This window comes from Drosophila biarmipes, chromosome 3L (genome assembly GCF_025231255.1).
Source record: "Drosophila biarmipes strain raj3 chromosome 3L, RU_DBia_V1.1, whole genome shotgun sequence".
Taxonomy (NCBI): Eukaryota; Metazoa; Arthropoda; class Insecta; order Diptera; family Drosophilidae; genus Drosophila; species Drosophila biarmipes.
The window spans coordinates 14,666,365-14,692,324 of record NC_066613.1 but is presented as its reverse complement, the minus strand read 5'-3'; the positions used below and the strand labels follow the sequence as shown (position 1 = coordinate 14,692,324).

General features: G+C 40.6%; 1 protein-coding gene across 1 annotated transcript in view; it reads left to right on the top strand.

The window, feature by feature from the left end:
• LOC108028580 (BAI1-associated protein 3) overlaps positions 1-25,960 on the top strand; it is a 53,595-nt gene that overhangs the window by 8,033 nt on the left and 19,602 nt on the right. Inside the window, exons 3-4 of the mRNA XM_044094919.2 lie at positions 11,546-11,690; positions 24,695-25,315. Of these exons, the coding sequence (XP_043950854.1) occupies positions 24,883-25,315 (433 nt within the window). The 5' untranslated portion in view covers positions 11,546-11,690; positions 24,695-24,882. The remainder of the gene's footprint in view (positions 1-11,545; positions 11,691-24,694; positions 25,316-25,960) is intronic.

Sequence of the window (25,960 nt, the reverse complement as noted above, 5' to 3'; positions counted from 1 at the left end):
ATAAACTTTTAAGCGAATGACAACAGCGGAAGCACTGCGCCAAGAGATGCCTCTTCACTTGGCCTTGGCCACCTCCTCCTCCTCCTCCTCCTCCTCCTCCTCCTCGTCGAGCCACTCCCAACATCCTTTCTGTTTGCCGTTTGTAGCAACTGTCGAGCATTTAGTTAACTCTTGGCGGTGTCCTTGTCGTTCCCAGTCAGTCGGCCGTCAGTCAGCGGAGGAAGTCTTGGCCCGAAAGGACATGGCGAGTGGTCGGTAGTCAGAAGTCAGTTGGCCAGCCCGGCGGCTTAAAGCTCGATGGGGTCTTTAATTTGCTCCTGCAGCCGTTGGCAGCTGCCAGTTGAGAGACCCTCGTCCCCCCTGGCCAGGCGCTCCCTGATTTATTCAGCATTTTCTTGCATTTTGCATGAGCTGCTCATTGTTGTTGCTGATGCTTTGCTGATAGTGTTCGTGTGTGCTTGGGCACGGGCGAAGAAGTCTAATGAATTCGCGCTGTGCTTGATTTCAGTGCTATACCTTCAATAAAATACTGCAAAAATATTTATTTTTCAAACTTAAGCTTAGTTTTCTAATATTTTCTATTTATATTATGTTAAAATATTATTTTACAGTTTAAGGTACAATTGGGTGTATTTGCTTAACTAGAGCAATGAATTATAAATACATATTTTACGAAGAAAGTGCAAAGTTAAATTTAAAATATAAATGGAAAATATTTTTCCAAATCATGTGCTGTCTAGATATTCTTCCCAGTGCATGCGCCTTATTCTTCGGCACACTAAAACGCACAAATGCTTCCATTCATTTCGAGCAGCTCTTAAAGCCGGGCCAACAGGGCGGATGGATAATATACGAGCAGTCGAAAAAAACGACCGAAGAACAAATAGATTGGAAGGGGGAATTAAAACCAACAAGACAGCAGAAATTAATTTAAAAATCCTTGAGTGAAGTGAAGGATCTCCAAATCGCTTAATTATATTAGCAAACATTAAGTTTAAAGCTTAAGTGGGTGGCAGATTTGTTTGGTTGGTGTGGGTCTGAGGCTTCATCCTGTTTTTTATTCGCTTTCATGGCGAATTTACAAAAGAAAATTGTTGCTATAACAATGGCAGAGAGGAGCTCCAGAGCCTGCCGCCTAAAACGCTTACCATTCGGCGCCCAGGGCCCATTGTCTCGCTTTTATTCGTCACAATCCAAGCGCAACAATGCGACATTTTGGGCATTTATGGTGTTCCGATGGTGTTCTTCCCAAAGCCCGATGATATAGACGTTTCTGCTGGAACCTCCGAAGCCCTGGCCCCTGGTACATAATTGAAGTTGTTATTGCCTGGGAATGCTACAAGGTCCTGCCATTGTTCCGATATCAATCATATTTATGCAGTTACACGTACGACAGGACAGGCACCTTTCGGGGGAGTAGGGCTCTGCAAAACCTCCTGTTTGCGTGATTTATGCGTTCCACCCCCCTCTCGGAAGGGAACATTTCGTATACCCATGCGGAGGTCTACTGGCAAGGTACTTTCTTTTTCTTTGCCAAGCTGATAACCAAATTTTGAACAACATAAAAGTTGCTTTTGTCAGTTGACAAACAATGCGCATAATGCATGAGCGAAGGCCCTTTCCCCATCCCTCGAAATCCCTCGACCTCGGCCACACCTACTGGCCAAATTTGAATGCTTTTGTTGGCACGAACATGTTGCGGAATAATGGACAGCTTACTTGCGCATTAGGCTGCCTTCAATAACGTTGGCCCGAAGTACAAGTTTGATTGGAAAACTCTCGATGACGCTGGCTCGGGTTTGGGTTGGGAAAAGCAGGAAAACAGCGGCGATAGCCAACTTGTTTTTATCATATTTTGACCACTTTTGTTGCTCTTTGGCGTCGTTTCCTGGCAATCAATTGGCAGCCAGGGCACAAAAGAATGTCGTTAAAAACAGGCCAAGCGAAAAGGCTATTGTTAGTGCAAGGAACTGAAGAGCTCATTAAAAGTGTCATTATAATTAGTATTAATCGTTCTTGGTATTTCTTTCAATTTACTGAAATTACACGACTTGGCAACCATTATTTTCTCTCCAATTAATCTTCGTTCCTTCTCATCTCAACATAAAGTTGAATGTTTTATATTACTTACTTTAAAAGTTCATTCCTTTTGCAAATACTTTTCGATTATAATGTTCTTGCCGTCTAGACTTTGCATAGCAAATGAATATTTTTCTCGACATAATAGGATCATTTTCTGTATCATAACTTCCCCGCTCGAGACTTAATCGGACTTTCTTCTTGTTTATATCCCCGAAATTCAATTTTGTCCTTAAGGCTAGGCATATGTGTGTACCCGTGTCTGCATATTTACGTACTATAGCCCAATGTTGATCACGCTCAGCACTCCATAAAGGTTAGAACTTTATAACTGACAAAGCAGGCGGCAGACAAATGGCCAACTTTTTTACCTCCATTTTCCCTTGTTTGGAATTGGGTTTTTATTCCTTTTTTCGTTTTTTTTTCTAAGGCCCATCTATTGTGCTCAGGGGCTAGTGGCAAAAGGACCAGAGTCTCCAACACGAAGACAGTTTAATGGGCTTTGACAACAAAAACATAAAAATTTAACTGACATAGACAAGCGCCGGCAGCGTTTGCGAGAGAGAGCTGAACTCACATAATATTATTTATTTTCCCTTCAATGTGTTGTTTGTGGATGGGAATTGTGTTTTGGTAATTTGTAAATCTCAATGTGGAATGCGGGGGATTGCTCATTTGGCGGGCATATTTCAGAGTAGGCAAATGGTTATCCATTATGGAGCATGTGTTCTTCGATATGTTTGCACGGGCCATTTGCTGTAAATATGGATTTTTAATACGGGTACCTCTTGGAACTTTGTCATAAATAAATGTTATAAAAGAATTAGGATTTTATGGGATTGCTTATGATCTTTGTTCCTAAATTAGATGTATAGTGGTTCACAAAAAACGGTTATTCCAATCAACTATATTTTAAACTAAAATTCCTTCTGTACCCTAATAAAATACAAAATAAAACACTTTATCCATCCGGTATATCTCAAAAGATGTCCCTTAATTAGGGTTGTTTAAATGTAAGGGTTTTCCCTGAGAATGCGAGATATCCTGAGTTGTTGAAAGCGTTTTCAGACCGTTTAAGCCATTATCGTAAAGCAGCTTCCGCATAAACGAGTCGCGAGAGCTCCGTCCTTGGCTGTCTGCCTGCCAGTCTGTTGCTTACCATTTTTTGATAGAGCCTGTCTGTCAGTCGTCCTTTCTCCACCACCCCAGGCCCAGCCCCTCCCCTTCCGCCCCCCTATTTCGCCTTTGTCCTTTTCATTTTCTCTGTTTGTCTAGGCAGCCATTTTGAGTGTTGTTAGTGCTTTGCTGCTGGTGCCGCGTTTTGTTTTTGTGACTGCTGCTGCTACCGCATTTCTAATTGAATTGCTTGCTACGTAAACGTTGCCATTGCCATTGCCACCGCCAGCGCCGGTGCCGGTGCTCCTGACACGAACAGGCTGCCTCCAGGACCTCCAGGACCTGCTGCCAGCACACACAGCAAACAGGCTCAAACACACCTACTGGTACACCCACACAGACACCCGCTCACGGCCATAATCGAATTAGATAAGTTAATAACTTGATAAAAAGTTACGGCGTGTTGGTGCTATTGGGCTGCCTTCGCCTTTGTTGTTGGGCGACCGTTTGTCATTCATTGTTTGTCAGTTGTCGCTGTCAATAAACGCCGAAATGAAGTTGCCAAACAAAATTTGTTCGAAAAAATCAAGGGACACAAACATTGAACTTGCAAGTTTTCATGCTGCCGACGGGTTCGACCTATACCAGAAATAGCCATAAACATAAGTTGGTGTGTTTATATCTGGTAAGCAGTGAAAAATCAAAAGGCATTGCAATTTTGTATTTTTAAGACTATAAAATATATATTTATTTTTTAATAATAAGGTTAGTTATTAACAATTTTATGGGGTAATATAGTGTTATAGTAAAATCATCTAAGAAATAAACTTAATAGGAGTTTGGACTTTATTTCTTTATTTAAATAATGCTTTAAAAATATCCTTCAAATTTTTTATTTGCAAAATATGTTATAAAATCTGCTTAATAAAAATAAGATGCACAATACTTCCTTACCCTGTACATGTAAAAAGGCACATTATATAAAACCCTCTGGCCTTAGGGCCCAAAACATCAACAAGGATATAATCATGCAGAGGAAGCAACAAACCAACAGAAAGAAGGCAAAATCAGAGGAGAAAATGTGGCGGGAATTATTCCCTGAATTATTGGCCTCGTTATGGCAGGGGCGTGGCATAATTTACGAGCCATCGCACCCGGCCATCCCACCAGGACCGCAGTGTCCTTATCGATTTTGTTGCCCAATTTATGCATGATATCTGCCCGAATCTGGCTGATATCTGCCAGGCGGTCATATGGCTTTAAGGAACGTGATGAGGCTGGCCAAAACTTCGGCAACCTCTGAGTGGCGGTGACGCGAACGGTGGCCGCTTAAAGCCAAAGCCCTTGATCAGGTTGCGGCCAGGAAGGGGGCAGGGGCCATCGGCAGTAGACTGACACTAACCACTCCAAAGCACATTGACCCACTTTGCCACTGGGGAAGGGCCTGAGGTTCGTGCCCATCAAATGTAAACACAACACCTGAAGGGGCCAGAAGCCTTTTAGCCAGTAACGGCCGTGGGCCGCGTATTCGTGTGCCTATGCGTATGCTAACCACAAAAGCCGTCAAGGCGGACCACCACTCGGCCATATGGGCAGGACCAGTGCCACGACTTCATTGACAGCTCGCCAGTTGTCCAGCCTGCTGCATTTTAATGAGTTTATTATGCCCATAATAGAGCTGGCCGAAGGGGTGCTGGAGACGCGCTTCCAAAGGAGCGAGCAAAGTAAACATATTTAGCCTGTTGGGCGATAAATTAAACAGCAAGGAACCACCGCTCCACTCGGCAGTTCAAACTGGGGCACATAGTAATAATGATGTGTGCATAAGTGGACTCTGCCCCAGGGACCCAACTCGCCAATGTCCCAGTAGACGCTAGAGAAAGAAAATATTAAATAGAAATGCTCCAAATGTTAAGTATCTGGCATACTTATCAAAGGACATTATTATGGTCATTTAAAAAAAAATTAGGGAACGATTTATTTTTTCAGTTTGGGTAAGTGTAAGACGGTATAAAATGTTAACTTTGCTTTTGACATAACATTAAAAATATTTTTTTTGGAAATATAAATTTGTCACTTTTTTTCTTCTTATTATTATTTCCCTTTTTTTAAATACAATTTCTCTCAGTGCTTATTCCCGTCCTGAGTCCAGCTCCTGACAAAACAGTAAGCTCACCTGGCTCGACTGACTGCTCCAAAGCCCCAGGTCGTTTCCAGAGCTCATTGAAGTCTCGGGGCAAGGGATAGATCGCCTTTAAAGGTGTCCCAAAAATGTATTTCCTGCGAAAAAAAAGGTGAAAAAGGCAAAAAATCTTTTAATAAATTCAGGGAAATTCAATCCAATCCGATTTGGGAATGACCGTGAATTCCACTTTGCCGGCCAGACAAAAGTTATATTTATGCGTTGTACATAAAATACGCAGTGAAGTGCGCGGCGAAAAGTAGGCCAAGTTTTTAATAAACTCTCGACACGCAAAAGTTTTTTGGCACGCACTAACTCACACCCAGGCGCAAGTATACATATACAACCCAACTAACACACTTACAGAAGAATATTTATATGATTACTCCGACGAACAAGTTTAGAGAGCAACAAAAGAACCTAACGAAGAATAGAGTGGCAATTTGGGGCTGTGGGCTGGAACCTGCATGTGTGACCGCGGGTGTGCGTCCGTGTGTGGTGCTAAATGCACTGAAAAAATGTATATAGATTTTCACTTTATCAACAATCAAACTCTACAAGGCAGACCAAAAAAAATTTAATACAAAATCTATAATTAATTCCTTACGAAATGGTCTATTGAGGAAATAATAGCATTAAGAAAGCTAAATCTTTAATAAAAAATCCTAAAAAATAAAGAAGTGCTTTTAATTTATTAATAGGTTAACAAACCTCTTTTAACATAAATAAGAAGATTTTATGTTAAAAAATACTAATATTAAATTAAATAAGAAGTGACAGTAGGGAGAAAATTAGGTTAAATATCCCTTAAAAATCTAAATCAAATTGTAAGCCCTTAATTTTAATATAATTATTTTTTGATTTCTTACTTAAGTCTGGAAGTAAAAAAGTGGCCACATCGCCACGTTGCCTTATTAAATTAGTGAGCGCACTCAACTCGATCTGGAAAGCAGGCGAAACAGGTGAAACGGAAGTCGGGCATATACAAGTTTTTCAATTTCCTGCGGTGTGTGTTGTGTATACATGTTTGTAAATGCGTTTGAGCAACGTGCGATGCCATACCATACCATTTTTAGTGGCATTTACCAACCGCTGGAGAGCTTAGCCCTGAGCCAAGCCCCTCCGATTACCAGGTTGCTTCCAGGTCAACTAGTCGGGCTTATCCTGTCCCGCGTTTAGCTAAGCTAAATCAAGAAAAAAGAGGAAAAATAAAGCACTAGCTGGCAGCTTGCTAATATACCAGCGGAAATGCTGACCAGCTCCGCCCCTTCCTTGCAGGTAGCTACCTCGCTTACACATATTTTATCTCATTTATTTCTGGTAATTTACTTTGATTCATCGATTTTGTAATATATACGTGGCGTGGCTGGGCCAACGGCGAGCTGGGGAAACACGTTTTTATTACACTAACTGTGGGTAGTGCGGGCTTTTACGATCTTTGTTATGCGCTGGGGAGCAGCGTGTTTACACCAAAATGGTCTTAAAGTTTCGGAGGAAATGTACAAGGTAGTAAAACTTTAAATTCCTGGAAATCAGCTTTTTAATTCCTCGGAAATTTAACAAAACTAAGGAGTAGAAGGTCGTAAACAAAAGTTGTACAGCTCGTTAAATAAATAAATAAAAGGTTCACAAAACAAGGCTGTATTCGTCAAAGTACAAGGCTATCATTCATGTTTTCCTTTTAATAAATTTAAACTGCTGCTTACTACTGCTGCTTCGGTGAGGGTATTAAAATTCAGTTCTTCGCCTCGTGTTTCTTTCTAATATATCAGTCGCTTGCTGAATTTCTCTTGGCTTAGGCAATGCATCAAAATGTTCCTTGCCGTTCGCCACGTTTTTTTGTGTATCTGCTGTGTCGAAATCTGATTGAGTTATTGGGCTAAAATTTCCTGGAGCTGCCGGTTATTGTTGTTGCTCGCAATTGTGCACATCACAATCGTAATAATAATCGTATATTTTTATGCGGCAGATAGAACCCCGAGTCCATAAAAAGCCAGCACTGGATTAGGTTTTATTCGCAGCAGAAAGGCTTTAATGCGATTTGTGCACATTAATCATACGCCATGATGCACAGTATAGCTACCGAAAGAAACCAATAACAAGGATTTATACTAATATTTATTTCTGGGGGATGTTCGGAAAAACTTATGACGGTCATTTGAGATGGAGAGAGTGTAGCAGACGATGAAATCGATTTTCATTAAATTAGCCGTAGCTATTGCCACAGGAGCGACTAGAACAAGGACACCAGTCTTATTGGATGCTCGTCGAATCAATGACCGAGACAACAAACGGGCGCCATTAGCAAAAACAAATACGAAATGCGAACTTTGCAGGAGGTAAAAACAATCGATAGGGGGAACGAACAACAAGAAGAGCACCTTTCCCAGAGGGCGATTCATTGACAATTTGCCAGGTCGAACTCCGAAGTTTTTGGCACCTGGCTGGGGAGTCCGAGTGGCATGTGTGGGAGGACCTTTCACCTCCCCGGCTTTATTGTTTGCAATTTGTTTTCAGCTGCCCAAACAGAACTTTACTTTTATGGCTCAGCCTGAGGCTAGAACACTGCCACACCTCCCCTTTGTCCGCCCAGCCCAGGGGCTAAAAATAACAGAGACGTGCCGCTCTATTTATAGCCCCCAGCACATGTGGAGTCTATACCATAACCGGGAAATCGTGGATGAATCCCATTGACATTTAAGCTGCCGCAAATTGCTTTTCTGCGGCACCAACTCTTGGTTCTTTGCCACACCTCATCCATGTTTTTGGCCTGGTCATGTGTTCTTGGAACGCATTTACATAACGAAAAATGAAATTTTCAAGTTATAACAAATTGAATTTTCCGAAAGCGTAGCCAGCCACAAAACAAAACGGAAGGGAAGGCATCTAGAGACTAAAGGGAGGCCCACGAAGATGCTTTAAATATTGACATATGCCATAGCCCACAAGAGCGAAAGTGAAGAAGGTGGAAGGCGGAATGTCTAAAGGGATTTACCAAAGGATTTCATCGGCCACAGCCAAGAAATTGACATCCTAATACAATTATGGGCTAGTTTTATAAAAGGCATATCAGGTCCTTACCTTAAACTCTTTATCAGATGAGTTTTTCGATTACCCAAATGTGGTCAATAAATTAGTTATCGAAGGAGAATCCACATATTTTACTAAAAATAATACATTTTTCTTATAAAACACATTTATTAGAAATTGATTTTTATATGTTTTTTTTTGTATTGAATACTTTGCTGTGATTTAAATATTTTTAAAATTTAGATATGCAATTTAATAAGTTTTATATTGAATTTACATGTTATTTAATATTTTAATATTATTTATATTTTAAATGTGTTTTAAAACTCACTATAGTTTAATTAATTTCAAAAGAAATTTGGTGGTTTTAAATATTCTTATTTACAAAAGTATCTCAAAACTCCCTATAATTGTATCTTTTTAGAAAACGGGAAAAATAGTAAAATATAAATATGTAAATTATAAAATAGAAATAAAATTATATACACCCCATTATATTTAGGAATCAATTTAGGAAATAGTCGCATATCTCTTCCTTAGTTACATCCAAGAACCAGATCTTAAAATCTACTTCTATTGCTCTTTAATTCCAATCTGTTCCCGAGTTCAATGATTCCTCAATCGCCCGCTGTCTGGAGTCCCGAACCAGTTCCAATCAGATGCACTCCGCCTCCTTGGCTCCTCGCATCCTTGTAGCCCAATCAGTCACCCGACTACGTGTTCAGCTCAGCATGTTGAGGAGGCGACTTGGCATCGCAGTCGCGGCACATTGTGTTGTCTTTTGATCGGCGAATGCCATTTCTTTGCCGTCCCTTCGACAGCCTCAACTTTCATGGCGCAAGGTCCATGTTTTCCTTTTTGTATTTATGCGCTGATGTTTTACGTGCCCGAAATGCCAAGAGCCCTTCTATCCTGGCCGTCCTGGGCGAACGTTTCCCTTCCGTATGTGCGATGATTGTACGTGTAAAGTTTATATTGTGTAAATGCTGGCTGAAAAGCCCGGGAATGTCGGAAAAGTGAAAGGGCGGCGGTGCGAGGTAACTCGGTTAGATGTTGCCAAAAAGTGTACGTATGACCCTGGAAAAAGGGTTAGCATGGCAAATGAATTTATGTGGTTTTTCTTTTCGGGCTTGGGTTACACATTCATATTTGTATTCGATTCCATTCGTCAAATGCAGAAAGTGAATTTTGTGTTCGTTGGCTCCCTTTTCTGTATGCCGATTTCCCATTTTCCGATTTCCGTTTTCCGTTCTCGCCTCTCCGGTTTCGCTACGTTTCCAGTGTTATTAAAGCATGGCAAAATATTGACGCGACCATTAACAAAAGCTTTTAGTGCAAATACAGCTGGCACTGGCACATGGCCATCGGCTATGGCGGTGGCGATGACATCGTCGAAAAGGCAGTCCCGTAAAGGGATGGTCGTCACTTTGACAGTCGTGTCGTTTTGGAGCGTGGCTCTGTGCCGCGCTGCGTTGCACATTTTCATTTGCATTGTTACCGGAGCTCCTCCGCCCGCTCCCCATCACTCTGGATGGCCCAGAGGGCCCTGGCATCAGGAGGAATGGTCAATGGGCTATCTATTTTAACTGCCCTGCAGGTCGGCTGTCCTGCCGGGCTCCTTGGCCGTTCCACATTCGTTTTGGCATGTGCAATTGCCTGACGCCACACCAACAGCAACAGCAGCATTCAAATCCACAGCAGCAACAGCAACAGCAGCAACATCGTGCAAGGGCACAACAGCAACTCGCATTGTTGACGTGCATTTGTGTTTTGTGCCATGCCGCACTGCCTGTGGCTTTGATTTGACTTTCAGTTGCCAATTCCACATGCTTCTCGCCAAGGACAAAAACAGCTTTAAATCCGAACCTGACAGTGTTGTGATGGGGATATTAAAAGGACATCCAGACAGCTCAACTCGGCCATAAATATGCACAAAGCAAGCTCTGTTTAATGCTTGATTTGATTCAGCAAAGTAAATTAAATAACATACTTATGTGGGTCAACGGGAAATCCAAATTCCTTAAGCCAATTTTCATCACTTGCTTAAAGTGGCACACAATTATCAAATAAATTAAGGGAAAGATACATTTTAAACAGAAAAAAAGATTTTAAGAAACAAAATAATATATTCATTTTTAAAGATTTTATTTAATTTTTTTTTTTTTTTGAATATTTTTAGGCTTCACTTTAAACTATAATCATTTTCACATCGAATTTCCATTTTTTCATTCCACTCTCGTAGGGGTTTAATTTTGAAACGAAATTTATGATTTCATTTTCAGCCATTGCTTTAAAGTGCTTTGCTAAAGCATAATGGAATTGAATAAATCCCCGTTGTCTGGGAATTTCGCATAGCACTCGCACAATTTCCCGCTTTGAATACCAGAGCCTTTAGTCAAACGACCAATCATCGAATCAGCGAATTCCAATCTCGCCAAGCCCAGAGTAAGAGCCCAAGCCCTTTCCACCTCTCGGGGCAATCAAACATGGATTTTGGGAGCCCTTCAAGGAGCACCCCGAATCTAAAACAGGCAAACACAATTAATGGGATAAAAAACGAACTCGAACCGGAGAGTCGCGCACTCTAATTTACTTTATTTTTGGACACGAACGGCGGACAGGGCTAAGTGCGTGGTCTCAGCCAGCGGAAACGGATACTCATGCAACCGAAAGCGGAAATGTTACGCCGACGACAACGAATGGGTGTGCAGGGTGTGTGTGTGTGTGGGGGTGAGTGCGCTAGTGTGTTAGTGCCGGGCAAAAAAGGACGAAAACAACACCCACGAAAGCGGACCCACAGACAGGGCCGAGTCGTGTCGAGCTGAGCATTTCTAGCATTAAATTTATGTACATGTCATTGGGGGCGTATACGTAACGTGCCTTAAGGGCATCACGGTATTTCTGGCCGGCGTATTCCCCGCCGCACTGCCACCGTTGGCCTGGGCACCCATAAAGTGTTGCGAATTCCTTACCTGGGCGTATATCTCGGCGCAATTTGATGGCTTGGCTTAAAAAAATATTTGCTGCCGCGCCGCGCCTTAAATCCACACAAATTAAGCCCTAAATTAGAAAGCCATCGCTTGAAGTAATTGCCGGGCCGATTTTTATGCTTTATTCCCTTGGTTTTTATCTTTGCAGTCGCAGCATTAGAGGACGTGCCCGGCATGCCAACATGATGTAGTAGACGGCAATCCTCAGCAAGGACAACTCAACGAGACTCAGACGCAGGCTGTTGCTCTGGTGATGCCCCATTTCTATTGCCATCGACTTGCTTGCGCCTCCGGTAGGTGTTTAAAATTTCATTTTTATTCCTCAATTTTATTCCCCATTTAATGGGTTTGCTTTTCCCTGGAACCCCGAAGACTCACTGCACTTCTCGACTGCCCACATGAAACTTTAATTTCTTTTTGCATAATTTCCAGGTGTGTGTGCTGGGAAAATGTTCATTAAACACCCGCAGGAATTTGCCTGTTCTTTGCCCAAAATGTTTTTGTTTTAAATTGAGGTAGCTCCCGTTCGGGTGCGATGCTCTGGTCCCCGAGATTCCGAGTCCTGTCCGCTGGGATGATGTGAGTGTGGGCTGGGATGGCCTGTGACTGTGGGGTGACAGTGAAACCAATTATGCATAATTTTCATGGCAGACCCGGGACGAAAACTGCCAGCCAACAATAACAACTTTATTAATCATGCATAACGCTAGCCTAGGCAGATAATAAACGGCAGAATTGTCGTTATTATAATGATTGCTGGCAATGGACAGGAAAACGGGGGAGTCCGATGGAATTATCTCATTAGGAGGGAGAAATTAAGGGATCAACATTAATACGTCGTAAATGTACTTTACTTTTCCACTACTTAATGAATAAAAGGTTAGGCATTTCTTAGAAATATAAATGTAATTAAACGACAATTTAATTTGGTTCTCATATTCTTTAGCTTAATTTCCTAGATCTACTTTCCACATTAAAAAATCTTATTAAAAATACAGAGCTTTTAAATATATTTAGCTCTTATTTTTAAGTTGTGTGGGAAAAATATAAGTTAGTTTTGATCAATATAGGTGTTTAAAAAAGGCCTGTTAAACCATCTTCTTAAAATTCCTTTTCCACAAATGCTCTATAGACCTATTTTTAGGTATTTTATTTTCGGTCATTTAGTTCTTTCTGACCTGCGTCATTAAAACAACACCTAAACTCTGTTTGCTCTGTGGGCTTTTGCGTTGTGTTTATTATTATTTCCAACTGCCACGCCCACAAACAGACCATAACATGCACCACAAGAACGCCCCCGAGTGGCACATCGCGCCTCATACCGCTCAGAATGATAATATATTTTTTCAGCTCGGTCGGACCGCAGCTTTAATGCCTTTTTCATTGTCTTTTCATCGTCATGGCCATTGTCGGGCCATGTCCCTGGTCACGCCCCCGGTGGTTGGGCCCCTTTGCATAGTGGGAACTCGGGGAGTTGGGCATCTGGGGGTGTCTGGGGGTTCCAGGGACTACCTACTCCACCGCACTTCACCAGAGACTGAGTGGCTCAGGCAAATTGACGTCATGTCATCAATCAATCTTGCTGCAGAGCTGCGAACCGCACGCCAACGCATCATCACAGTTTGCCTTTTCCTTTCTCGTACTTTTCCCTACTTTCCCCCACTTTCTTCCTGGCAAGCTGTGAATTTTTTATTTTTCTCTCCCTGCTAAATCCAAGTTTAGTCGGGCAATTTCAATTTACTTTTGAATTCTTGTTTTCACTCGGAGAATTTTCATTATGCACTGGGTCTATGGTTGGACGGCTTTTAACTGCAGGCCGCCAGTGCGGTTTGATTTATGTTTTTTTAATGAGCCCGCCCCCCGCTGCTGCTTAGCTATTGTATCTGAACAAGCGTGAAAACCAGGCACAGTTTAGACCTTCAAGTGGTCTCCTTTTGAGCGAGGACAGTGGGGAAAAGGGTTCAAGGCCAAAGCATTGACCTTTGCGCCACAATAAATATTCAAAGAGCGTCCTGTGCGAATAAAAAATAGGAAATAGCAAACGAATTGCGTCGTGTGCTGTTAAATTTTAATTGAGTCGCAGGACACGGCCCTCATGGCGTATACGTTATGCATGTGACCAGGAGAAATTGTCGCTGCTAATTTGCCATTTAACCGGGCTCCCCTTTTGCCCCACCCCCCTGAATGTGTGTTTTGTTGGGCTGTTTTATTGCTCGGTTATTTTAATTAAAAACTTTGCTCGGCTGACAGTAGCAATTGCTGTCTCGCCCCCCGCCCCTCTTAACCCATTTTGTCGGCCTGGCTGCCTCAGCATCTTAACTTTCCACCGGCTTTCGCGAAGTTTCCTGCGCATTTCGGCCGCCTCGAGGAGCGTGTGGCATCCAGACAACAAAGCTGTCGGTACAAGAGCTACTTTGTGCCAGTACCCCCTTTGTCTTGGCCCCGTTTCCACCCCACTTCCTAGCCTGCTTTGCTATTTTTACGCCGCTAAGCCGCCATTAAAGCCATATGCAAAATATGGCCACGTTAAGATGTGCAAACGTCTGGATGGTATGGGATGGTATGGCATGGGCGGCACAATCTCGTGCCTTTTTTATTTGCACACTGCTCTTATGTCACCTTGTTGATGATGTTGGCGACATTCGAAAAACAAAAGCGCAAAGCGGCGCTCCTAATCCCGCTTAACGTTCTGTTGACGTCGCCGTGCCAACCGAATGCCATCAGGCATTTCGTCACATAAAAATACATGGCCAATATATATGCGGCATACAGAATAATGAAAAATGTATATGAGGGCGGGCCGGCAGGGAAAAAGGGTCCTTAACGAAAATAAATCATAAAAAGACGGGGAAATACAGATTACTTGTGTACGAACCAAGCCCAGCTTTAAGCGCAATTTCGCAGCCAATCGGATAATGGTTTGTCGCAGAAATGTGAGGGAAGTTATATCAAGGGTATTACTCTTGAATCGTATTTAATCTATATTAATTAATTAAATTACAAATATCTAATCCTTGATAAAGGTATATAGAATTTAATAAACTTAAAACAAGTCACCTATTCCTTATTTTTTATTTAACTTAATTTTAATAATTTGTAAAATTATTTAAAAGTATCATGACTCCAATGATAAAAAAAATGCAATCTTGTTAATTGGTATATTGCTTAAATTGCAATAGTTAGAAGTGAACAAGTAGTTTTATATAAAGGATTATTGAAAAATGCATTAAAATACATTTTTTCAATACAGTTTTAAGCGCATTTATTGAAGTACTGCTTGAGTTTTTTTTTTAGGTAGAAATAAAAGTACTTTTAAAATACTCTTAAAAATCAATTTACAAGTTGATTAATTAGTTTAAAGAGTTTCCTGCACGAAAATGCAAAATAAACATTGTTTTGAACCCAGTTGCCAAGTTAAAACAAGCTGGAATTTTCCGAGGCGGAATGGACCCGACCTTAACGAAAATTCCGCTCTGTTTGCAATAATACCATCCTGTACTCTTGCAGAGCAACTGGCCCCAACACGTTTTAATTACGGAGCATTTAAGCAAACAAAAGCGTGAATATGCAGTACAAAAATACATTTCATTGCCCCACACAGCGCGTGCATTGCGCATACGCCGCGTACGCCGGCGAAGTCCGTAAATAAGCTGCGGCGCCCTTAATTGCAGACTTTCTGCGAACGGGGTGAGAAAGTAGGGTGGGTGTAGTACAAAGCGCAATGAAAGCAAACAATAAACCCGGTCGGCATAAAGGCCAATGGAGAAAAAATACACAACAGAAAGGAACAGAAGCTGAAGCTGAAAAGCAATTTTTATGATGGTCCTTTGCTAACCCAGTAAAAATGAACTTAAAGCCGAGCCAAACGAGTTGGAAACATTGAACGTCTGGCAGAGCCATAACCCATCTTCGTCCCATCCCCGCAGTCTGTCATCCCCACCCCCCTTCAGGATGTTGTGCATTGAGCCGTTTTGGATTTACTTGTAATTTGCAACAATGTTGAGCTCTGGAAGCTCAATCTGCTGGTGCTGTTGCAACGTCTTCGTTTGTTCGCTGGCCCCTGCTTTTGTTGTTCGCTGTTTGACATGTCAAAGCCAAACAAAACACCCCTAGACACACATACGCATTGTTGTGCTGCAGAGGGAGAGGGGGATCCCCCATCCCAGCCATTAGCACTCCCCGTGGCTTTGATTGGCGTCAAAAAACGCATCAAACGACGGCCAGGCAAGGTGACTTTCAAGTTCAGCGCACATGGTTAGGAGGAGGGGAACCTTAAGACGGGGAGAGGTTGGAAGGTGAGTTTACAGGGGCACCAAACCCTTAAAGAGCAATTATTTTGAAATGTAATTAATTTTAATAGGTCGTAAAGCTAAAAACGTAAAAAAACCAAAACGAAATTAAAAGAAGAACCATTTAATGGTAACTTTACCTGAGAAGTATTTTGATAACTAGATCAAATGATCAGACTAGTAGCTGTAGTATATTATAAAAAAGGATTTAAAATATGAAAGTTAAATATAGCGCAAGACTTTAAACATCTTTTTCAAAAGATGGTACTTAAATTTGTATTGTACTCAAATCTGAACACCTTAAACATCTATCAACCTGTGTTATTTAAATATTGAGATAAATATTTAGATAAATATTTAAAGTTTCAAGATTCCTCCGCCAGAAGGAGGCCATATAATAACTATTACTAAAAACATTAATGAAAAGTTAGAAAACGGTACAGTAACTATTACTAAAAACATTAATAACAAATTTCCTTAAGATGTGTTACTTTAATTTCGCTAAATAACGCGCATTAAGGAATCAATTTTCATCCCAAAATTGGATTATGCTCCGAAAAGATGGCTGGAATAATCAATGCGAAAACTGTTTAAAGTTGCAAGGCCATTACTCCGCAGCATTCGGCCCATCTATGCATTAATTAACAGCATAAGGAGTTTATCGAAAGTTTGCGCCGAGTTTTTGGGCAAAAACAAGTATCAAGAATAAGGCGTAATTGGGCCATCGATTTTGAATGAGCCAGGCATGCTTGGAATTTGTAATTAAGACGGACAAAGGCTGTGTGGCGGGGGTGATCAGGCGGCAGCCACTTTGAAATTGTTGCAATGTCAAAGGCGACAATTAAACGTTGACTCGACGAGTGTGCAAATGTGACTCAACCCCTTGGTGGTTTGGCCACGCTTCACAATTAGGCGAAATAGAACACACATCCGCCCACACCAGGCACATTAATTATGCATGCGTATGTGTGAGACGCGCCTCCAATTTCCTGTGCGACATTCCTCATTGCCGAAAACATTTTTGCGCCACCGCAAATATAGTCCACGAGCGGATCGTGTGTCCTTTGTGAGTGCGGGGACAGAGAAAGAAATTCAAACTATTTTCAGATTTTTTCAATGATTTAATACTTTACAAAAATGTATAAATTACAATTTGAGGTAAATCACTATTTCTATTTCTAAATTATATTTATGTGCATTACAAAAATGACTATGGTTTTGTAACTTGATATAATGGTGTCTAAAAATATGCAAGTATATAAATGTTTATATATATACGAGTATAAATATGCAAAAATATGCATTATTTTGAATGCGAATGTTCATGCATGCTTTTATACACCTTTGTTAAAAATTCATTCAAAAGTCTTTTTGTTAATGTCTAATGACGGTTAAGGAAAAAACTCTAAACATTTGCGGAAACCATAAAAATATCTTAAAAACACTCCTTATTCAATTCATTCTCCTTATTCAATACATTCAATTTTTAACCCTCTACCCTTTTTATGCCTTTATCTTACCCTAAAGTAAATATTCATTCACAAATCGACTATCTTTTTCATAAACCTTTTTTCCTAGTGTAAATCGAAAGATGGCTTATTTGAGGGTATTTCAAGAGCTGCGTCTAATTAGGCAGCCTGGTTACGCCTCGCTAGGCGTATGCGTAATTTGATAGTTTTAATTGGACATTCCATGGGCCCCAGAGATACACTACGAAGCAGGATGGTGCTGGGTAAAACTCACCCTTTCATATGGAAATTTCGATTGGAATGCGAGCAATATTTAATTAGATCTCTGCTGGCACATAAAAACACCTTGCATTTAAGTTTCTGCAAAGTTCTAAGCACTCAAGTCTTAAGTCTAAGGTCTTGTGTTGATTTTCTCCTTGGCTGGCTAATTAGTAGGTTTCCCCAAAGGATTTAGCCCTGACATGGTAATTCTGCTGGCAACTTAATGCGGATTCCTTGCAGCCGCCATAAGTGCAGCGTTTTTGAAGGCAGCCCCCTGTAATTAATAGCCGCAAATCCAGCAAGTTAATTGAATTTCTGTTGCATTTGCCCAAATTGCCCATACGCCCTGTTGTACCAGTGCGTATGTGCGTGTAGGTTTGTGTTTTCGTGCCCTGTTTGTGCCTTAACAAATTAAGCAATTTACCAGACAGCTGCACAAGGCAGGTGACCCTTCTCGTGCGCATTTATCAAAGGCAACTCTTCCACCTTCTCGGGGCTTTCAGTTCGGCACTTTTGCATGCTCGGTGCCCATTACTCATGGCCCCTTGGCCCATTGTCCTGGGCAGCCATAGTTGTAGTTGTTCGTGCGGCACATCTTGTAGTGGCCACACAAAAGGATCTCCGGTTTATTGCATTTGACAGAGAAATAGAGCCCAAGTCCTTGCTTTTCGGCCCGGGCAACAGGCTGACTACAAATTGCCAAAGCAAACAAAGAACAGCGAACGGAATGGAGAGTGTGGAAAGCGATGCACATGCTGCACTTTTTTGTGATTTATGGTGATGATGATGATGATGCCAATACTGATGAAGCGGAAAAACGAGAAATCCCTGTGGGCGGACACAGAATCCCATCCCCTGGCTTTGCGGTGGATGCAATTTCTTCGCATCATGTTTAACGCAATTCATGCTTATCGCATCAGCTTTCAATGTCTGCATTACTGGTACTCCCTAAGCAAAAGAAAAACTAGGCCACAGTGGCTTTGGAAAAAACCATTAAGTAAAATTTTAATAACAAGTTGTTTAAACGGAATAGATGTAGGATCGGTATCCAACTGAACTTTTGGAATATAGAAGTACAGATTTTGGTTCCGATTCCGAACATAAAAAGGTGTAATAGCCCACCCTCTTTTTTATTGAAACATTTTGATGTAGAAGGTTAGAGAATTCAACCACAAACTCATAGAGGAGTTCTTCTTCAAAATCGGAATCCAACAACTCAAGTTATGGAATCTAGAAGATAAGTTTTGGGTCCGTGTACCGAAAGTTACTGAAATTACGGAAAATTGGAACATGAAAATGGTCTAAAAATGGGACCCCCTTTTCAATGAAATATTTATATGTGGATCGTTAGGAAATTCCTCCACAAACTCATGGAGGTATCCCACATCAAAATCGGAGTCCAACAACTCAAGTTATGGAATCTTAAAGTTCAGCATTGGGTCCTTGTATCGAAAGTTAGTGAAATTACGGAAAAATGGAACATGAAAATGGGCTAAAATTATGACCCTCTCTTTAAAAAAATATTTGAATGTAGATAGTTAGGGATTTCCACCACAAACTCATAGAGGTATCCCACATCAAAATCGGAATCCAACAACTCAAGTTATGGAATCTAGAAGATAAGTTTTGGGTCCCTGTACCGAAAGTTAATTAAGGAAAAATCGAACATCAAAATAGGTTAAAAATGTGACCCTCTTTTAAATGAATTGTTTGAATGTAGATAGTTAGAGATTTCCACCACAAACTCATAGAGGTATCCCACATTAAAATCGAAATCCAACAACTCAAGTTATGGATTCTAGAAGATCAGTTTTGGGTCCTTGTACTGAAAGTAAGTCGAATTAAGGAAAAATCGAACATGAAAATAGGTAAAAATGTGACCCTCTTTTAAATGAATTGTTTGAATGCACATCGTTAGAGAAGTTCGCCATAAACTCATAGATGTATCCCGCATGAAATTCGGAATCCAACGACTCAAGTTATGGAATCAAGTAGATCAGTTTTGGGTCCTTGTATCGAAAATTACGGAAAAATGGAACATGAAAATAGGTAAAAAATGTGACCCTCTTTTAAATAAATTGTTTGAATGTAGATAGTTAGAGATTCCCACCACAAACTCATAGAGGTATCCCACATTAAAATCGAAATCCAACAACTCAAGTTATGGTATCTAGAAGATCAGTTTTGGGTCCCTGTACCGAAAGTCAGTCCAATTAAGGAAAAATCGAACATCAAAATAGGTTAAAAATGTGACCCTCTTTTAAATGAATTGTTTGAATGTAGATAGTTAGAGATTCCCACCACAAACTCATAGAGGTATCCCACATTAAAATCGAAATCCAACAACTCAAGTTATGGATTCTAGAAGATCAGTTTTGGGTCCTTGTACTGAAAGTAAGTCGAATTAAGGAAAAATCGAACATCAAAATAGGTTAAAAATGTGACCCTCTTTTAAATGAATTGTTTGAATGTAGATAGTTAGAGATTTCCACCACAAACTCATAGAGGTATCCCACATTAAAATCGAAATCCAACAACTCAAGTTATGGTATCTAGAAGATCAGTTTTGGGTCCCTGTACCGAAAGTCAGTCCAATTAAGGAAAAATCGAACATCAAAATAGGTTAAAAATGTGACCCTCTTTTAAATGAATTGTTTGAATGTAGATAGTTAGAGATTTCCACCACAAACTCATAGAGGCATCCCACATCAAAATCGGAATCCAACAACTCAAGTTATGGAATCTTAAAGTTCAGCATTGGGTCCTTGTATCGAAAGTTAGTGAAATTACGGAAAAATGGAACATGAAAATGGGCTAAAATTATGACCCTCTCTTTAAAAAAATATTTGAATGTAGATAGTTAGGGATTTCCACCACAAACTCATAGAGGTATCCCACATCAAAATCGGAATCCAACAACTCAAGTTATGGAATCAAGAAGATCAGTTTTGGGTCCTTGTACCGAAAGTTAGTGAAATTACGGAAAAATGGAACATGAAAATGAGCTAAAAATATGACCCTCTCTTTAAAAAAATATTTGAATGTGGATAGTTAGAGAATTCTACCACAAACTCATAGAGGTATCCCTCATGAAAGTTATGGAATCTGGAACATCAGTTTTGGGTCCCTATACTATACTTGTAGAAACAAGGTATTCGCGAAAAATATACAAAAATCCCCTCTAATTGCAATCTGCAATAAAAAATCACTCATTGTACAAATATTTTGAAGCGCAGTGTGGTAGTTACTGGCACTTGTTACTGCTGCCATGGTCGTGATTATTACCATTATCGGTTGTTATTAACCTGACTGGTTGCCACAGTTGCTGGTGGCAATTAAATTATATTTGGTCACAATTGCTACATTGTTTGGCCGTTTCGCTCTCTGAATTTTCCTGGCAGCCCGTGCGTAAAGTTATTTATGTTTTTCCACGCCCACACACAAAACGCCCAACTAAAAAGAAGACATTTGAATGCCGCACATTTGTTTAGCTCAGTTTTTATAGGCCCAACCCCTGGCCATTTTTGGCGTTTGAGATGTCGAATCTGGAATATCTGCCGTAATGTAAACGAGTTCTTTCTCTGCTTTTTGTCGGTTCTCTGGCTTTTCTTTCGTTCCTTCATTTTTTCAGATATTTAAAGCCACATATCATGTCGAGCCAGGAGTGAAAATAAATTTTATGCCAGGGCATGCGTTGCCGTTTGTTGTTGAGCAGCTGCTTTGTCATTTTCACGTACCACCGTGCACCCTAAAACCCCCATTTCCAGCTCCAAAACATCCTGAATTTCTGTCTCCCCCCCTTTTTGCAACACATTCATCTGCCAGTTGCCTGGGAAAAACTTGGCTTTCGCTAAAAAAATGACATAAAGCGACATAATAATTTTGCCTTTGAAATTGCCTTACAATTGCTTTTTTTTGTGTGTGCGCGAATTCCTCCCCTATGGGGTTTTCCCGTTTTTTCCGCAGCTTTTTTTAGCTGCGGCTTTGTGATATTTTTCGCGGTGAACATTAAAATTTAAAACACCCCTAATTTATATTTACATCCCAGATATTTCCGTTCAAAGAAGCCTTGCTATGGGGATTTATTTATAATTTTTCCTTGAAGGATTAAAAATGTAATGTCCTTGTAAGAGTATCTCAAATTCCTCTTGGTTATTCTTAGATCGGTTTTTCAATTTTGCGCCTTCTATTCGGATATCGCAACTTTTTTCGTACAACTTCCTACCGCAGAATTGTTTGCACAGGTGGGTGGGCACAGGAAGTGCTTTTAAATTATGCGTGGTAACCAAATCAGCTTATAAAATGTGTCTTAGATTGACTCGAATGTGGAGCAGTCAGCTAGACCCTCGTCTCAGTTCATTTCGAGGCACAAAAAACGATAATTACTGCGAGTTGATGGAGAACGCGATGTTGTGACAGCTCCCCGGAACATTCGGGAAGTCACATTAGTGCAATCCACATTTAATTTAGTTTTTCCCCCGCTAGCAGAGAAAACTTTTTCGAACAAGGGTTGCTGTCGGCACACACTTCCCAACACACCCACGCAAAACACCCTACTCATTGGCCCACATGCCGTATGCGCAATCATTAATAAAAACTAAATAGATTGAAGCAACAGCGACGAGGAAATGGCTTGTGGCCTTCCTTTATGGCATACATTAGTACACTGAAAAAAAGAAAATTAAAGTTCGTGGAGTTTCATCTACCTGAATACTATATTTATGTAAAAATCGGGTTTAAAATAGTCTTACAAAATTAAAAAACTTTTAAGATGATCGGTAGATATTTAAATTTAAGAAAACGTATGCTTAATTAATAATACAGAATAGCTAATAAAGTATTTAATTATTTTATGTATTTTAACTGAAGTACTAGGCCTATTCAGAGCCTTGTTAAATAAAATAAAATTGAGAAAATAATTAACAACCCTTAGATTAATTATATTGTTTTACATTATTTTATGGTAAATGTTTCTGTGTTGTTTTTTCTAGGAAAGCTGAACTTTTATCGAAACTATCTTGACTTCCTCTGCATGAATTGTAATATTTTATATTAATTTATTTGTAAGGTTTCTAAGATTTATTTTCAAAGGAAAGCGCCAGCTTATATGGACAGTTCCATGACTTCCTGTGTACGTAGCCCTCTCAGTAACTCACATATGGCACTTTCCGCTGCCCGCTGCTTGGCCAGTGACTAATTAATCTTAATTAAAGTCTAAGTTGGCTGCGTATTTATGCCCCTTTCCCGCACAGACCCACACATGTGGGTGCCCAAGGTGGTGGGCAGCTGTTGCTGCTGTGGCTCCGCTTCCATTTCATTTAATTGCAATACATTTGTCTGTCGCTTAATGGCAAATTTACGTGCACCATATAAATCAACTTTTGTGTGTCGGTTGATTTATTTTTAGCGTTTTCCAAAACAAAACCGAAACCGAATAAAATGAACCACACATACCAACGACGAGATGGCACAAATGGTTTGCAAATTATTTTCGGAGTCCGCTAATTATGGCACCAGTAAGCAGGATAACATGCTAAAGCTAAATCCGGTTAGAAAGAGAGAGGTATATCCGTTAGAAAGAGATGGGTAGAGAGGAAAAACCATGCATGAATGCGCTGATTACGCCCACGAACGCAGTGGCTTACACGTCGCAATCATCGCTGTTTTGGCCATTGTTTTCGCTGGATGCGAATTGTTTGCCAACTGTAGTTCCAGTTGCTATGACTGCTGGCCATTTAAGGCCATATCCCGGCACTGGTTCGGGCCCCGCATTGCTTTTATGGCATTTAAAGCCACTCAGCACAGCACATAATGCCATTCATTGTTCTCGAGAGTACTTAACTGCACTATCCTGCGTGCCACCAGCCACAGTAAAGTTGCGAATTTAATCAGTTTTATTCGTATGGCGATGGTTAACTTGTTGACATTTGTTGAGTATTTCCTTTTGGGCGGCTCTTATCAGATACTATCTGACAGATAGATATCGAAATGTCGAATGATAAATAGGTAGGAATCTACGTACATGTACTGGGCGTTAGGAAACTTTAATAAGTTATAAAATATTATTATATGAATGTTTTTATCATAGAACCGATTAAAGGAAACATATTAAAGTTTCTATGCTAAAATAAGTCAAGAGTCATTAAAACTACGGTATACAAAAGATCTTACAAAATCATAATCTTTCTTACGAAAACTTTATTTAGCAAATATCAAATCCTTTAATTCCCCTACACTCTCCGGCCAAGTTTAAGCTTCTTGTGCTCGAAATCGAAATGACCCGAGTGCCTTTATCCGGCTACATTTCCATGGTGATTTTAGCGAACGAAAAGGCGGACAACTAAGCCGGTCACGTTTGAATGGCCAAAACGAAACCAGGACCGAAACTGAAGTTCAATTTGCAATTTCATTTTCGCCAGCCGATTTGCTCATCCATAAATGAGAGCCGAACCCGGCAAAGTAATTAATTAGCTACTTTTCTGCTTGGTCCAGCGTTTATTTTCGGTCGCATAATTATTATTATTAGTGTTTTTCGGGGGCCAGAACTATGCAGAGCTCAATGTATGGGCCAGGAAAACTCGGTCAGGTGACCGTGGATGTGTGTTTTCCCCCAATTATTCATGCAGATCGATTAGCCATGAGCCCAAAAATGGCTCATTAGGCTTAGCTGATTAAACGTTAATTAGGACAGTGGTATCGGGGCGTACTTCAAAAGAAATTTAATTAAGAGTCGGGCCTTCAAGTGAGCAAAACGACCCGCCAATCAATCGATGTTGTGTATACGATACAGACTGAACCGGTGGCTAAATGCAATCGCCTTTTCCCCCTCGATATTTGTACAGAATTGGTTGGGCAAACAGGAGTTGGGGCGGTGAGTCAACAAAACTGCTGACGAAACGAAACGAATCAAGACAAATAAAACAGCAGGGGAATCTAGGGGAATCAGAGCCCTAAAGTCCTAGAATGCAGTGGCTATAGAAGTGCCAAACAAGTTGTCTTAATTAATTTTTTGTTTGGCTCCCGTGAAATTCCAGCGCTGCAAAGTATTCTACGTTAGAAAGGCAAACGAAGAGTATCTCGTCCTGCTTTTGTACCTTGTAATTGCTTTTAATCTGAACAGCAAAATGTTTGCATACACACATAATTCCCCCTCTTCTGGCATTGGCTTAAGACCGGGCCGAAATTCAATTATTGCCAGAAATAGCAGATAACAACACTCCAGCGGCTGGCAAAAGTTTCACCCTAAACAAACATTTTGTTTTGTCTTTATCCTTGCAGAGCCTTGATAAGAAAACGCCTCGAGTCTGGACCAATTTATAATCGGGCCAAAAAACATAACGAATTGGGTAGGCAAATCCCGGTCGCGAGTTTCCAAGTGATTAATTTCACAAAAAGACGACGGGCGCAGAGAAACAACTTGAGCCAATTACACCGACGAGGCAGATAAGAAAAAGCCAGATGCCGCCATGAGTTTCCTCAGCTCCATGCAGCAATATGTAACAAGTGGCATCTCGAGTTTGGGCCTTGGCAACCGCCGCTTCTCGCTCTCGCGCCAGGAGTCCAGTGAGCAGCAGTCGGGGATCGGAGGCGCCACACCTGGCGGCCTCGTTTCCGGTTCGCAGCAGCAGGTGCCGTTTCCGCAGCAGCAATTGCAGCAGCAGCAGTCACTTCCGCAGCAGCAGCAGCAACAGTTGCTGTTGCAACAGCAGCAGCAGCAACAACAGCAGCAGCAGCATGGGCACGCCCCCTTGCAGCAGCAGGCGAGCATTGGCAGCGGACTGGGCGTATACGGCACCCCCGCCCCGCCCACCGGCGTGGTGGCAAGTGCGGGGGGCGGCAGTAATTACCCCTCCGGAGGCGTGGTAATCGGCAATCCAAATGCCACCAATCCATTACTGGGTGAGTTCTACTACAGATCTGGTATTTGTTTCCCTACCTTTGACACTAAGCAAAATTTCATTTAAATCTGTGCATCCTAAAGATACATTTATACAAATTTATGAATATCGTTTAGGTATTCAGGGTATTTTTGTTAGATTTTATTGAATATCATTCATTTTGACTTTTAATATTTTATATTAAATATTATTATTATTATAAGCTGAATTTAAAACTAGTGGCTAATTAAAAGTACAACGATTAAAAGTTTGATTTACGAATTTTATATATAAAATATATTTCTCTAGTTTTTTTGCATACTTTGAAATTTGCAAACATTTTAAACCATTTCTAGGTATTACTTTGTTTCTAGTTTTCAGCTATTTAAATCAATCAATAAAATAATTTAATTACTTTTATTAAAACGAATAATGAACTTCATTTGCAGAAAACAACTGCATTGAATTAACAAGTTTACATTTAGCCAGCATACGAAATTTATTAAAGAATCAAATGTAATTGGATTTAGTTTCAACTGAATTATTCCGATTTTTTGCCCACTCTTACTCCTTAAAATCATTTTTTTATAAACCAGTTCATGATTTGAGCAGCATTTCATTTGCCTTTTTTTATAGAAACTTTGTTTTCCCTGTAAAGGCCTGCGCT